The sequence below is a fragment of the Lepidochelys kempii genome, chromosome 2 (genome assembly GCF_965140265.1).
Source record: "Lepidochelys kempii isolate rLepKem1 chromosome 2, rLepKem1.hap2, whole genome shotgun sequence".
Classification (NCBI taxonomy): domain Eukaryota; kingdom Metazoa; phylum Chordata; order Testudines; family Cheloniidae; genus Lepidochelys; species Lepidochelys kempii.
The window spans coordinates 12,490,548-12,507,500 of NC_133257.1; the positions used below are offsets into that span (position 1 = coordinate 12,490,548).

General features: G+C 42.4%; 1 protein-coding gene across 2 annotated transcripts in view; it reads left to right on the forward strand.

Annotated features, from left to right (window-relative positions):
- Window positions 1–16,953, forward strand: part of FAM135B (family with sequence similarity 135 member B) — a 349,946-nt gene that overhangs the window by 317,679 nt on the left and 15,314 nt on the right. Inside the window, exons 19-20 of one of the 2 annotated variants that reach the window (XR_012157070.1) lie at window positions 4,692–4,805; window positions 5,471–6,488. Coding sequence is in view for 1 of the 2 variants with exons in the window: in XM_073330058.1 (XP_073186159.1) it covers window positions 4,692–4,805; window positions 5,471–5,676 (320 nt within the window). In the remaining variant the exon portion in view is untranslated. Of the gene's footprint in view, window positions 1–4,691; window positions 4,806–5,470; window positions 8,794–16,953 lie in introns of those variants that run through there. The other variant, XM_073330058.1, reaches the window with a different exon arrangement.

A 16,953-nucleotide genomic window follows, 5' to 3' on the forward strand; every position in this document is an offset into this window, starting at 1 on the left:
AAAGTCACCCATGAGAACCAGGGCATGCGATCTAGTAGCTTCCGCAAGCTGCTGGAAGAAAGCCTCATCCACTTCATCCCCCTGGTCCTTGTGGTCTACAGTAGACTCCCACCACTACATCACTCCTGTTGCTCACACTTCTAAACTTAATCCAGAGACACTCAGGTTTTTCTGCAGTTTTGTACCGGAGCTCTGAGCAGTTATATTGCTCCCTTACATAAAGTGCTACTTCCCCACCTTTTCTGCCCTGCCTGTCCTTCCTGAACAGTTTATAACCATCCATGACAGTACTCCAGTCATGTGAGTTATCCCACCAAGTCTCTGTTATTCCAATCATGTCATAATTCCTTGACATCACCAGGACCTCCAGTTCTCCCTGCTTGTTTCCAAGGCTTTGTGCATTCGTATATAAGCACTTGAGATAACCTGCTGATCGGCCCTCATTCTCAGTATGAGGCAGGAGCCCTCCCCTCACAGACATTCCTGCCTGTGCTTCCTCCCGGTATCCCGCTTTCCCGCTTACCTCAGGGCTTTGGTCTCCTTCCCCCGGTGAACCTAGTTTAAAGCCCTCCTCACTAGGTTAGCCAGCCTGCTCGCAAAGATGCTCTTCCCTCTCTTCGTAAGGTGGAGCCCATCTCTGCCCAGCACTCCTCCTTCATGGAACACCATCCCATGGTCAAAGAATCCAAAGCCTTCTCTCCAACACCACCTGCGTAGCCATTCGTTGACTTCCATGATTCGACGGTCCCTACCCAGGCCTTTTCCTTCCACGGGGAGGATGGAGGAGAACACCACTTGCGCCTCAAACTCCTTTATCCTTCTTCCCAGAGCCACGTAGTCTGCAGTGATCCGCTCAAGGTCATTCTTGGCAGTATCATTGGTGTCCACATGGAGAAGCAGGAAGGGGTAGCAATCCGAGGGCTTGATGAGTCTCGGCAGTCTCTCCGTCACATCGCAAATCTTAGCCCCCGGCAAGCAGCAGACTTCTCGGTTTTCCCGGTCAGGGCGGCAGATAGATGACTCAGTCCCCCGGAGTAGAGAGTCCCCGACCACCACCACCCGCCTCCTTCTCTTGGGAGTGGTGGTCGTGGAACCCCCCATCTCAGGACAGCGCATCTCATGCCTTCCAACCAGCGGAGTCTCCTTCTGCTTTCTCCCCCCAGACATATCATCCTCTGGACTCCTCTGCTGATCTAATCCATTTTACCTGTGCATTTCTAGTGTAGACATCACCATGGAATGGGGTTGCCAAACGCTCCCCACCAAACTTTGGTCAATTTGCATCTGAATACAAACGCAGTAGTTCAGGCCCATCTCTGTGTGCACACCCTGTAAGCAAGGACTAGCCGTGTCCGTAGGTCGCTAATTTATATTGCTAAAGGGCAAAAACTTTATTGTTTCGTTTGGCATAGTTTGGAGCCATTCACTAAAGCTGTGTGAGAGTTGACACATAGAACTTTTGGTGAAAAATGCAGATCTGATGATACTGAATCAGCTCGAGAATTTCTGTTGGTTTTGCCGAATCGTTTCATTCAAAAAAATCCCTATAAAAAATTCCCAACAAGTCAAAACATTTTCTCTAGAGATTTTACAAACAAACCATTTTGATTGTTTGGTTCCAAATTACTTTTTACTTCAACACGTCCCTTAATTGTATTTTTTAAAAAAATCAAAAATGTTAAAAAGGCTCAACATCTACACGATTTTTTTTTATATATTTTTTTTGGTTTGCAAAAAAAAATTAAAAAAAACATTTGGTTCAACCCAAAACATTTGATCCTTTTAAAAAAAAACACTGCCTAAGGACAAAAAAAATCCACTATGCACACAGCCCTAATTCTCACCTTTAGGACCCAGGGTGTTTGAGTCTAGGTTCTCGGTGATGCTTTTATTTATGCCCATTGCTAACACCACAGTTCAATGCCAGAGGGAGAGTTATCATTCTTCCGCTGTAATGCTAAAGAGAGGTCCCATTAGCCCCACCTCAGTCTGTCCATGATCAACCGAACTAACTGAGGCTCTTTTAGAAAAGAATTGGACCGAACCCTAGTGTCCTAGCTAGAATTCCCTCTCTCAGGAGAACATTCCTGCTAATGGAGAAGTCTGTATGTGAGTGGTCAATTGCTGTACATATTTGCCTACGCTGTCACTCCTGATATTTAATTCATCACCCATGAACTACTGGGATAGGCTGCCAGAAGGAAGAGGGCTATTTGTAAAATCAAATGCTATTATTTAATAATACTTTGTATGACAGATGTGGAGCTGATATGTCATAATGTTATGAGTATTGCTATGTCATAGTTTTATGAGCGGAAGTTGTATGTTGCAATTATTTGAATTTCCTGTATAACTGTATTGATCTGATTTATATTGGTGGTAGTGGTCAGTTTATCATACACCTAGAATGCTTGAATTCAACTGGGTCTGGATGGGCAGACAACACAGTAGATCCCAGATAAGAACACCCAGGCACACACCTAAAAGATAATGGCATCCTTCCAGGCTGTAGGCCAAAGAGACACAGCCGTTTTGCCTCACTGGGAATCTAGAGATTAAAAGGGCTATAAACAGTTATAAAAAGTCTTGATCCCTGCGAAGGAAGTGAGTTGCTACAGGTCTCTCCAGGGAGTGTCATTGGACAGGGAGACAAGCTGACAAAGAGGCTCTGCAGAAGAGTCTACAGAGAGCGAGGAGATGGTTAGACACCTGGTAAGCAGACATGAGTATAGGCCACTCGGTTGTTTATAAGACATGCTTTTTCTTAGATGCTGTTCTGCTAGATACATGATAAATGATACTCTGCTTTCAGGAGGCTGTTGGGGCACTAGTTACCACTGTCATTGCCCTGTAGGGAACAGAACTGCAGGATCTGATCCCAAGTCAGACCTGCAAAAGTAATCACTGCTAGCACCAAGGTCACTGCCACACAGAGCTCAATATTAGGGGAAGAATTGCATGATTCAGCCCTGAGTTCAGGTGACAGCTGGGGACCCAAAACTTCAGAGAGGGGTGCAATCGATGAGCCCGGGAGGAGTCGGAGGTGCAGTTCCCCAGTAACTGTGTCACTTAGTTCGTGCCACCCTCAAATACTGCACAGATGCTAATTGACCCTCAGAACACTCCTAAGAGACAGGTAGTTACGTAGTAGTCTTCTCATTTTACACATAAAGACACAGAGAAGCCAAGTGACTTGCCAAAATCACAGAGTGAGTCAGAGCTGCAAATAGAGCTCGGGAGTTCCTGAGTCTCTTGCCAGTGCTCATTCCTCTAGACCGTGCAGCCCTACTAATATTCAGGGAGATGCCCAATATCTCACAGCAAAGTTTGCGGCAGTGACAGTAAGTGAATGCAGGTCTCATCACTCCCAGGCTTGTGTTTTAACAGCAGACCACTCTCTCTCCTACCCTACCATGATCATATGCATACCTCCGTCCTTCCCCCAAATGTGTTGCTCCCTGTAATACAGCCATGCAATAGCACCAGTCTGTATCCTGTGAGCCTTATCCAAAACCCACTGAAATCAAAGGAAAGATGCTCACTGACTTCAGTGAGTTGTGGATCGGGTCCTGGCTTGACCCCTGTGCTACTCCATGAATCTTGTAGGGTGGAGCGCTGTGTGTGAAGACTTCCCTTGCTTTAATGGTGGTGTGTTCAACAGTCCTTATGATCGATGGTGGTGTGCTCAGCAGGCTTATGATCTATCCATCACTAGCACGGTATACACAGCTGATGTTCTAGAATAAGCTGTGATTGGTATTGCACACTGAATTCATCCATCTTGGCTGGTCCAGATGACTTCACAATACATTAACTGAGAAAAAAAATTGTAAATTACAGCAATGCATTCTCAACACCATTGGCTTTTAATTACTCAATAGAAAATAATGTCCCGATCCTTATTTAAAAATAAAACGACTCCTGAGTCTACAGTAAGACTATCAACCCTCATTCAGATCCCCCTTAAAAATCTCTTTTCTGCCATGTCACTTCTGAGAATTGGGAGTATTTCAAAAAAAACAACCAAACAAAACCCAACAACAAAATACCTAATGTAATGGAACTATCCCGCGGCTTAACTCCCTTGCTAAGTAACCATGGGATATCATTACTGTGAGTCTGAACCTTTGTCTCTTTCCCACCACATTTTTGTGTTCATTTATGATGCTCATTTATTTGTTTCATTTCTCAGTTTAGGCCCTGATCCTAGAAACACTCATGTTGAACCGAATGGGGCAGTTCATGTTTGTAAAGTTGCTCACATGCATAGAAATTTGCAATATTGGGGACTTAGACTAGAAGCTCTTTGGAGCAGGGGCAGTGCCGTTACGTTTTCCTGTTAAGCATCTGGTCCACATGGATGTTAAAAGGAACTAATGACATCACAGCTTACATCAGTGATATCAGTGGTTTACGCTATTACTGTACTGTTCTTTAGAAGTATGCTACATATATAACTATTCTTCCTCGATTATGTTGTGCATTTTAAAACACATGCAATCATGCCATACTCCTGAAGAAGAATCTGTGTAAGCTCAAAATTTTGTCTCTGTCACCAACAGAAGTTGGTCCAATAAAAGATATTACCTCACCCACCTTGTCTCTCCAGTACTCCTGTTAACACTTGTGTAGATTTGTCATTTTGATTGTTTGCTGAGATATACAATTTTTGATGTATTTCTTTGGTACAGGTCTTCAGTACTTTAAAAATGTTGTACTGGTGGCATCTCCCCAGGATCGATATGTCCCATTCCATTCAGCGAGGATAGAAATGTGCAAAACCGCACTTAAAGACCGGCACACAGGTATGATAAGACCTGTCATAAATAATGGCAAAAGCACAGCAGTATGATTCTTCTGCCACCAGTTTCATGTGAATGATTGATTTAAATTGAGTTATTCCTGATTTACACTGCTGTATGTGAGAAGAGACATCCATGACCAACAGGTCAAAAATGATGGCTGGCATTATCAGTCTCTCAGCTGTAGTTCTTTCCCTTCGCTTCCCCCACTGTTTTCCCCCAGCCCGGACATAAGTTGAGGAGGGAAGGACATCTTCCCACCCATTCCTTAGGCATTTCTCTCACAGGAAAACACAAGGCCTAAGAGGACCCAGATCCAGATTCAATATAAATCATTCAAATCCCTAGAGAGCATTACCTGGTTTCCTCACCAGCCTCCTAAAAACACCTCAATTTAGTGTTCTGGAATAAACAGGCAAGGTGTTCTGGCCTTATCTGGTTCCCCCATCAAGTCCCAGAGGAGCTGAATGCCCCATGCCACATTGCTAGCCCATCTGAACTCTACCTTACAGAGAAGGAAGGGTCCAATTCTGTTACCTCTGAAGATAACGGGAGTTTTACTCTTCACTTCAATGGGATCAGCCCTAAGTCCTGAAGTACTTTATACAGTGTAGAAGACCCATCACCAAGTCACTAACACTTTGACTGCCTCTTAAAATCTCTTTCAGGTCCCATTTATGCAGAGATGATAAACAACCTGCTCCAGCCTTTGGTCGGGGTGAAGGACTGCACTTTAATCAGACACAACGTGTTCCATGCACTCCCCAACACTGCCAACACGCTGATCGGACGGGCTGCCCACATAGCCGTGCTGGACTCTGAACTTTTCCTGGAGAAGTTTTTCCTCGTGGCAGGACTCAACTACTTCAAATAGTGCCTGCAGCACTGGGTAACAAAGGAAAAGCAGAGTGTTCAGTGGCATAGAAGCCCTTAGCCAAAAGAGCGCAGTATTGGAAATGAGTAACATGCACGTGATGAGGTGGGACCCTCACACTCCTCCCATTTTCATTTATGTTTCAGAGAATAAAGTCCTGTGGCTTTAAGGTATTCCAACTTCCAAATATTGGTGCTTTTGGAAGACATAAATATTCATGGTCAGTTTCCATGTTCTCTTTTGATTGTTCACCTAAGACAAAAGCCACTTCTGAAACAGAGAACAAAAATAAGAAGGCCAACTCTATAGATGTGACTGAACCAACATGATTCCGACCTCTGTTAAATATCAACTTTGATTTCACGCTCATGTAATAAGAAAGCTATACATCTGTAGCACTTTTGTTGGGGGTAGTTAATACAAGAGAAAACAAGCATATGTGAACTCAGGTTAAAACCTCTTTTTTGATGAACTGGACAATATGAAAAATATGTATGTGGTCAGAATCCTTGATAGCATCAGTGGTTCCATTTGTCTAAAGAAAATGCAGAGATGGTTCCATTATCCATACCCATTTGTAACATTCATACGTTCTTGGCATGGAAAGGGAGAGAAGAAACATTTAAAAGGAAGGAGTCTTTATAAAGCCTTTAAAAAGCTCCATGTCATGTGAAATAAATGAACTCAAGATAGAAGCAATCAAAGCAAGAGGAGTCTATTGGAATAATCATGGGATACAGTCATCGTCTGTTAACCTCTCTTCTGTTTACATTTATGGACTAACATTGGTTTTGCTTGTCTTTATAACCAAGGTACATTTTTTATTTTTTAAATCCATACCTACCTACATTGACCCCAATGTTAAAAAATGTTGGTATTCTGAGCTGTATTCAAAGTCATGCCAATTAATAGTGCTACCAAACCAATCAAAGGCAGTAGGCTGTAGCTTTTCAAAAGAAGGTTGTGAAATGCTTCAAAATACAGGGCTCTTCTATTGTGCCCTTTCTGAAATATGTTAGTCCCACCTGGAACGCTGTATGCAGTCCTGACTACCACAGCACTAAAGGTGGGAGAAAATTTTTAAAGAGAAATTATTTAAAATATCCAAGTTGTTTCCCAAGGTTCAAAATTGACCCACTTTCCACTTTTTCCATTTTTGGGTGTGTTTTTATTGAAATTTTTATCAACGATATGATCAAAATTCTCAGTGTTAAATTTTGATAATGATTTCAGTAAGTTTTCCTAATGTATTTGATCAATTGTCAATAAAAATAAGTCACCGCAATTTTTGCAAAAAAAAAAAATTGCAAAGTGGGAAAAAATCAACAGCCCTTCATGAAAGATTTTGCTTTTGAAAGAAGGCAACTTTGTAATGACAACCGTTGTGTTCAGAAAAATGAGCAGCTCTTCATACAGTAGATCTTGTAGGGTGTGCCGTGCAGAACTACGAAGATTGTAGCAGATGTCAAGAATTAAATGATGAGTTAAGGTGAATGAAATTATGTTCCCTGAAAGAGGAGATTTCAAAGAGCTCTAAGGGAAACTTTGAAATGTTATGACAGGTTTCAGAGTGGTAACCATATTAGTCTGTATCAGCAAAAACAAGGAGTCCTTGTGGCACCTTAGAGACGAACACATTTATTTATGCACACATAAATTTATTAGTCTTTAAGGTGCCACCAGGACTCCTCGTTGTTGGTTTTTTTTTTTAATATTGTGAAAAACAAGATGGAATTTAGGCAGAATATTTACTGAACAGGGTCATTAGCAAATGGAACTTCTGTGGCAAGCAAATGATGCAAAAATATGAATAGGCTTAACACCAGTGTTTGATTCTAGATACAAAGGACAGGGCTGATGGTGCTAATAAGAAGAAGGTGGGATTAAGATCAGCAGAAAATGGGCAGGTATGCTGGGCCTGGACACCATTTTCTGTCCCTTAAAGGTCATGTTGAAATGAAATAGAAATAGTAAGCATTTATATAGCATGTTTGGAAACATTAAATATTAATCAACACTCCAGTGAGACATATGGGACATTATCATCCTCACTTCACAGATGGATAGCTTAAAGCTGAGAGGCTATAGGACTTGCCCAAGGCTATAAAGGGAGTCCGTGTTAGAGCCAGGACTGGAACTGAGGAATCCTGGCTCCCAGTTCTGTACTCATACCACCAGCTCATACCTCTGCTTCTGCAATTTTAGTGCCAGCTAAACTTATTTACTACACAATTGATCTCCTTCTGCGTAAATATGTGTATGAACGTTCTAACAATAATTATAACGGTGTATATAGGATTGGGTTTCATATAGACAGAAGGTAGTCTTTTTGCGTTTATTTAATTTTTATGCCAGAAAATAATGTATACAGAAAAGGTGTTATTTAGTTCCATCTCTTCTACTTGAATATTTATAACATTCAATTTGCTAGTACTCAGTGAGTCAGGCAGAACCCTGGACACTAATGATTCCTACATTCAAACCAATGGTTTCTGACCTTGGAACAGTTTTGCCTTGCATTTGTCCATTAGGCATGACACCCTGCCTTTATTCTGTGTGTGTGTGGGTGTGTGTGTGAGTGAGAGAGAGAGAGTGTGTATGCAAGTGCACAGGCATGTGACACTCCTAAGCCAATAGGAGTTTTGCATAAAACGAGTGGCAAGAGTGTCCCTATGTAATATTCATTAAGGGTCTGATCCAAAGTCAATGGGAATCTTGCCATTGATTTCAATGGGAGTTGGATTAGGCCCATACAACCTGGTCCCTTGAAGAACATTACAGACAGCTGCCGTGGTTCTGAGATAAAGCCTAGAAATGTCATTCTTTTAAAATGACTGGTTGTAGATTTTATTTTCCTTGCGCTGCCAGAATGTTGTGAGAAATATTGGCAGTAACAGTCCAGCTTGATGTTGATTTGAAGCTATCAGGTGTCTTGGGGTTTTGTTTGTTTCTTTGTTTCTTTGTTTGTTTGAATTGGGATGCTGTCTTTGTAAAGACCCTGAGTAGTATAAAACCTATCTTACCTACAAGTATGTATTACAGATGTGCAGAAAATACATGCAGCCATTATAATGTATATAACATCTTAAATGTTTGAACATTATTAAACTTATAAATTTGGACTCATTTGGAAAGGCTTTTTTATGTCAATTTATATATATTGCTTACTACATATATTTTGTTTACTACAAGGATAGTTATTAATAAGGTGATATATAGATAGATATCTATCACCTTATTAATAACTATCCTTGTAGTAAGCAAAATATCTGCAGAGCTGATTGTCTAGCATCTTGGTTACAGTGTAGACTTTGGGGGTTGTGTTTTTTCATTAAGACGCTCTTTAATATCTAGTCGGCAAAGTTATACCCCAGCATTACCAGTAGCAATTGTTTTTACTTTCAAACCAGAAAAATAGCGCATAGTATATTTAAACTGATATAACCGTGGAGCCACACGTATGATCCCAGCAGTCGTACAGTTCACTACAGATAGGTGGGGGTTTCAAGAACTGTGGGAGAGGTGAAGATGAAGAGTCAGATCCTCAAGAGGCATAAATCGCCACAGCACCACTGAAACCAAATGAAACTATGCTATAGACCAGGTAAGGATGTGGGCCAAATTCTTACTTTTGAAAAATCATTTAGGGCCTAATTCAATGCCCTCTGAACCCAGTAGCTACCTTAATTTTGTGTTCAATGGGCACTGAATCACATCCCATGTCACGTCTGATTCATCACATCGACCAAGACAGTTCTTTCATTCCGCTTTTCTTCCTCCCTTCCCCAGTGCTCTGATTGGAATCACTTGGTGAAGGTTCAAGATCTAATCCTGAAATCACAGTCCGCCCTGACTTCAGGGCAAATTGTCTTAAGTGAGTAGTGAAGAACTGCAATATTTGACCCCAGATATTAATTATTACCAGACCCTCATATAGTCATGTGGCCAGCTGAACAGTTATCTGGAGATTTTCAGTCACTTCTTAAGAAGCAATCCATGCGGTCACTGGCAACATTTGAGACACATCACATTCATAAAATATATATCCCAAAGGCATGAGGTATCCTGGCGATTTTTATTATCTCAAGGCAGTTTCTGAACCATTTCAGCCATCTCCTCTTCAGTGACAGGATTTTCTAGTTCTCTGTGATGCCATATTATTCTGAAAGCCAAACAAAACAAACTAATAAAATTGTATGGACAGATTCCTAAGAATAGCTTAATGAAGGGGGGAGGGATAGCTCAGTGGTTTGAGCATTGGCCTGCTAAACCCTGGGTTGTGAGTTCAATCCTTGAGGGGGCCATTTAGGGATCTGGGGCAAAAATTGGGGATTGGTCCTGCTTTGAGCAGCAGGTTGGACTAGATGACCTCCTGAGGTCCCTTCCAACCCTGATATTCTAAGAGCAACTGAAATGCGTTGCAAATGTACTGATGGGTTTTCCAGCCGGAACTGTCTTTTTAACCAAAAATAATCATGTATAAGCAGCCTGTGGTAGGAAAGCTTTGATATTAAGCATGTGGAAAAACAGGAGGCATTTTAAAACAACTATAGCATTTTGGGGATAGCTCAGTGGTTTGAGCATTGGCCTGCAAAACCCAGGGTTGTGAGTTCAATCCTTGAGGGGGCCATTTAGGGATCTGAGGCAAAAAATGGGGATTGGTCCTGCTTTGAGCAGGGGGTTGGACTAGATGACTTCCTGAGGTCCCTTCCAACTCTGAGATTCTATGATTCTATGTCCCATTAATCGCTGGGCTAAATTCCCTTCTTAGCTTCTAATACAGTGCAGAGAGTCTTGCCAATTCTCTGTTTTGGATGAATTCTATCTCACGTGTAATGGCTGGCTACAGATCTCATTTTTTGCATTTCTCAGTTTTAATGTCAAGACAACTAGGACACACATGGACTATATCTCAGCACTGCAACTTGTCAGGGGGAAATATTTGAATTCAAACTGCCCCAGTGGTTCATAGAAAGAAACTTAACTTTAGCTGTATGTGAGTGAACATCAGCTATATGTCTGTGGAATAGCAGCAGCCTCTAGGGCTTGGCTAGATTAATTTCAGAGGATCATGTTTTCTGTCATCCTCTTAACCCACATTGGAAACATTATGTATTCATGAAAAAATCTTCGCACGAGCACACTATGTGTTCGTGCACCTGACTAGTGACTATTCAGTTTCCACATACAAGTACAAGATTTTGCAGATACAGTGGGATGCACCAGCAAATATTAAAGGGATGACTATAGAGGTCCTTTAAAGATCTGGCTGCAAGTATTCCTTCTTCGGGCTTGTCATATGTGCCCCTTTTCTCTTTTATAAAGTGATTTATCTGCAATCAGAATTGTGCCAAACTGTTTAATGGACGCTGAAGGTGCTCAGCACCTCAAAGGATCGTGTGTTTGAGTCTGAAGAGTTTGAAATCTTAGCATGTACAGATGCCACACAGCCTTGGAGAATTATAACAGTAATAACAATACTCCCCTTTTGTTATTGCCTTTTCCCAACCGTGATTCGGAGGCAGAGGGATGGAATGGCATGCCCATGCCCGCAGCAGGAATTTGCATCAAAGGTGGAATTAGAATTCATTAGCTTCTTGCTCCCAGTCCTGTATGCAGAACAGGGAAACTCGGCTCTCTTACAACACTACCTCTGAAACAGCTGGTCTGCTCTGATATTAATGCAGTAGGAAATGGCACCAGGGCATCTAACAGCATTGTGAGCCTCTTACCTTTCAGGGGCCAACGGAAGTCTCTAAGCCTAACTAATGCAAATATCCCATAATCATCAGTGAAGTTCAAGATAGTGTGGGTCCAGAAGCGGTATCAGCAGAGCTGATATATGCCAGCTAGGCACCTGGCCCACTGTTAGTCTATTTTATCTATAAACTGACTTTTCCATCGGAGAACAGTTTCCAAGCACCATATTTCATTCGAGATGTTCTCACCCCGGGGATTCTGATACTAAGTGTCATACTCCACACACAGCTCTTTGGTGTGTGTTTTATGCTGCTCCAGTCCTTACATTCAGTCGTTTTGATATTCAATATTTAGTCATAGGAAATTAGGTGAATAAACAGCATTTCTTAGCTAGGTCTCTGATATTTACCAAATTTTCCCCAGTACTTTGTCCAGTGCATGTAATATCGGGCCAGATCCTCAGCTGGAATAAATCAGCATAGCTCCGTTGAAGTCAGAGATCAGTGCATGAATTCAGTGGAGCTATGCCCGTTTATTCCAACTGAGGACCTGGCCACAATAGTTAGGTGCTTTGGTAAATATATGGCAGTTATCTGATTTTGAACCAGATGGTTTTCTTTGCTTCCAGCTTCCTAAGACACCCAAACAGAAGCCTTTTGACAAGGTCCTCTGGTGCTACTGCCTCTGGCTCGCATCCCCTTAAACCCCTATCAGCAACTATGTATAAGCTGCTGATGTATGATGTTTTGGAAGATCGGATGCTTCTTGCTTGATTACCCTTTCAGTATTTTTGTTTGCAAGGAAAAGTTGTTGGTAACAGTGAATCGAGTCTATATTTCCAGATACAGAGTTACTTCAGCTGAGCTTTTACAAACAGACGTGTGCATTTTATATACCAGGGGTGGCCAAACTGTGGCTCGTGAGCCACATGCGGCTCTTTTACAGTTAAAGTGAGACTCTCGGAGCCACCCGCACCCTCCCCATTCTCTACCTACCAGACTTGGGGGGTGGGGGGGAGGGCAGCAGGGTGGTGAGGTAGGGGCTTCTATCCAGTGAGGAGGGGGTCTTGGGGCTTCAGACCCACAGGGTGTGCCTGCTGAAGCCCCAACTCCCGACAGGTGTGCCCCAACTCTCAAACTTCTGATGATTGTCATATGCGGCTCGGTGGGTCAATAAGTTTGGCCACCCCGTTATATATTTTAAGGTATACCTAATCCCGCCTGGAAGTGGCGGGGCGGGGGTGGATTAGATGACCTCTTGAGGTCCCTTGCCTTATATTTCTAGGGCTATGTCTATACTACCGTGGTAAGTGGACGTATGCTACACAACTCCAGCTACATTAATAACGTAGCTGGAGTTGTCGTATCTTAAGTCGAGTTACCATGGGGTCTATACCGCAGCGGGTCGACAGGAGAAACTCTCCTGTCAATTTACCTTACTCTTCTTGTCAGGGGTAGAGTATAGGGGTTGACTGGAGAGCGATCTGCTGTTGATTTGGTGAGTCTTCAGTAGACCTGCTACATCGACTGCCTGTGGATCGATCTCTGAGCGTCGATCCCGGCTGTAGTGTAGACATAGCCTAGGATTCTAGCTTGTTTATAACAAGACAGACTCATCAGGATATAGGCTAACAATTACAAACCATAGTGCCTCATTTTAGGAGATGTGGAACTCCCACAGCTTCCATTGACTACAGCAGAGCTGTGGGTGTTGAGTGTCGCTGAAATTTCCATCAGGCTATTTTTATTTAGGTGCCTAAATATGGATTCTGGTGCCTAAGATAAGGCGCACAGGTTTGAAGATGTTGGACACGGGGCATTTTCCTCTGTTCATATCATCACCTTTTGGAGTCGAGCATTTTGAGCACTATGTACAAGTGGCATGGAAAGGCAAAAAATTATAAAGGATCCAGATCGTCAGCTGGTGTAAATTGGCAGCATCATAGGGAAGTCAATGGAACTATGCTGATTTACACCATTTGAGACTCTAGCCCATTAGCATTTAGAGCAGAATATCTGGAGCCAAGCTTCAAAAGTTCCACAGCAAGGAGGAGTATCAGACCCCACTGCTCCCATTCTGGAGCTCTGTCTTCCATTCTTAGGTTGATATAAACTGATTGGTCTGGTCTGCACCTTGGCTGCAGATTAGGCCCCATCCAGTCACTGAATCCACTCCCATCAGTAACTTGTTCTGCTGGCAGCTCTCTGTGGCATGGTCTCCAAGTGCAGCTCCTGGTGTCTCTTCACCAGGGTTTCCCTGGATTGGTCTTTGCTCAAGCGCTCATGCAGGCTGATATTTCTCTGTCTATAGCCAAGGTCACCAAAAGGTGTTACTGCCCCTCAAGATAGTTCCCTTCCTCAAATCTGTGATCCCCGTTGGGGCAGCAGTCACACATTCAGGTGAGGATGAACTTCGTTCTTTCAGCTGGACTTTCCTGTGGATGCCATGCTCCAGCAGAATGTTTGCCATGACTAAACTTAACCCTCACTGAGCTCTTGACTAGAGACTGGGAAGAAGATTCTCTAGTTCATTTTGACTTTGTGACAGGTATATACTTTGTCCATTTAATGCCCCACTTCTAGGCATCAGGTTGTCCTGGACTTCACTGCATCATGCATCCCAGCATTGATTCTCTACGTCACCACACTCTGCCATCGGTCATGACTTACATCCCATGACGGCACACCGTATAAACATCATGAGATGAGCTAGATCACTGCAATGCAGGTTTTTAGGATCACTTTAACTCCAGACAATTGAGAATTAACACTCACTTTTAAAGAAAAGAACTTGACCAGTTACTTAACAAAATACAGAATGAGCCTGCTCCTGCTTACCCTGGAAGCAATGACAACCCTGCCATTCAACCTGATGAACCTCTCACTTATACTCATTTGTCCATATACAATGCTACTACAGTATTTGGCATAATCATGCAGTTAGCCGTGTTTGCTCAAGGGAAATCCATTTGCACACTGCTACACTGCTGAGGTCAGGATAGAGGTGCACTGGCAGAGCAATTATATGTCTGCACAGTACCAGCTTCCATTACATCTGGCGCTAGGTGGTATTATCAGTCCATAAAGTCACTTATTATTTTTTCTAAAGTAAGTTCTTTCTACAGCAAACATTACCCCCCTCCCCCCATGTTACACTCCCACTCCAAGGAGGGCATTAAAACTGAGGTTTTATTAACCTTAATACATTTATATCTTATATTTATATTTTAAAAACCCAACAACAATAAAATAAAGGCAGTCTGCATACACCACACATCAGCTCCATCTCCCTGGAGCACAACAACCACCACCTTCCTGGGACCACATCTTTCTTCCTCACTGTGTTCCCTTTTATCTCTTCAGCAGTGCTCTGAACCCTTAGAGGGACAGGGCACAGGTAAATTAACTTTGACATTCTCTTCTGAGTGCAACACTTCCCCTTGTAAATGTAATGTTGTCCCAACATTTCTATAAACAAAATATCTAACATTCAGTACATCATTTTGACTTATTAGCAGTCATTTATGATTTCCACATACTCATAAACAATTGTTCTCAGATAAGTCTTTCTTTCTGCTCCTTCACCAGGTCCTGATTTCAATGATGTATGACAAGTGAAGATCCATTATCCAACAAATCAGCCAGTTCTGAACAATTTAAATTCCCAGAGATACTCCTATCATAGGAAATACCCATTCTCGTTCAATGGCTTAGCCATGTAACTCAAAGTCATTGGGCATAACGAAATAACAAATTACCCAGAACTATAAAACACTTGATGTAGATCAACATCCAGACCATAATTCAATATCACTCACATCAGTCTTAGATAGAATGCAGGATAAGTTAGAGAAATAGGTACTGGGTACAGCATGTGACAAACATGAGGAAAAAAACCTGGTGCATTCACCAGTCCAATAGTTGTATTTAGACACTGATAAGTAGATGTCCCTAAATGTTCATATGTCAGTGTCTGTGGGGCTGTTCTCTCTCTAGTTAGATGACTTCCCAGTCAGTGGGTTGTTCTGATGATCTTGTGCACTACTGGTTTCGGGTTCCATGGTTTCATTTAGGTTGCCATGACTTTCAACACCTGGTGTGAATGTCACATAAGTCTGAAGAACCTTTTCCAAGTGTACAGGATCAACAAAATCCTCATTTCCCAGTTGTGGATGAAGTGTTTCTATCTCTGGATTCAGAGTCTCTTTCTCATGGACAGTACCTGGTACCATTGCATAATGTAAAAAGAAAAGGAGTACTTGTGGCACCTTAGAGACTAACCAATTTATTTGAGCATAAGCTTTCGTGAGCTACAGCTCACTTCATCGGATGCATGTAGCTCACGAAAGCTTATGCTCAAATAAATTGGTTAGTCTCTAAGGTGCCACAAGTACTCCTTTTCTTTTGGCGAATTCAGACTAACATGGCTGTTTCTCTGAAACATTGCATAATGTAGTTCATCTTCCCTCTCACTATCAGAATCACAGGATTCCTGTCCTCATTTTGAGCTCTTATTGCACTAGTTTTCCTTGTTCTCTTTGGGTATGTCCACACTACAAGTTAGGGGTGTGAATCCCCTGGTCATGTACACATACTTATCCAATGGGTAAGTACTCAGCACAGTTCAGCCATGCCTCCGCTGCTCCTACCCATGCTACTGCAGCTACATGGCCATTTATACCTGCACTAGTTCAATTAGAGCTAGCATAAGTATTTGAGCAGGAGCAGGGGAATCACAGCCCTAGCTGGTAGTGTACATGTAGCCTGTGTCTTCTGCTGTGGTGGTTTGGAGATCAGTAGTATATCCAAGGGTAAGAAGTTACAGCGAAGTAGAAGACTCAGGTGAAGAACTTAAGACCTCTCTTCTATCTTCTGCTTCATAGACTGGCCTATCCCCTTTCCTTTCAAGTACAACAAGAATTTTGTCTTCCCAGTAAGACCTGAATTTGCCTGGTCCCCCTTTCCCTGAAAGATTCCAGACAAGACCTGGTGAGGGAGGAGCATCATGGACTTTTTGATCATAGTGATTCTTATGAGTAGCAGATTTCTGAGAACATTTTGATGCCAGTTCATAAGCTTCTCTGTTCTGCTGTTTCCATTTCTTAGTGTCATCTTTATGGTCCTGAGGTGCAGATTAAGAGTTTATAGGCTGACCAAATGCAATGTCAATGGGCAAATGTGGTGATCATCCATATAATAAATAGGAGGGTGAGAACCCTGCAGCTAAATTTTGTGTACAGTTGTAGGTATAAATTACCTTATAAAGGGGTCCTTCCAGTTTTATTTCTGTTCTTCTGGCAAGGCTCTCAGCATAGCCAGCAGAGTTCGGTTCAGCCTTTTTGCTTGCCCATTGCCCCATGGATCATATGGGGTTGCGCAAGATGTTTCATTTATACAGTAATGCTGCAACCTTTAGAATAAATTACTTTCAATCTCTGTCCCTGTGTCATGATTATCCTTTTGGGGAAACCAAACTTTAAAACAAAGGCACTGACAATCTGGTCTGTGACAGTCTTTCCTGACTTGGTGGTGGAAGGGTATGCTGGGACAAACCTAGTGAAGTGACCCACTATAACTA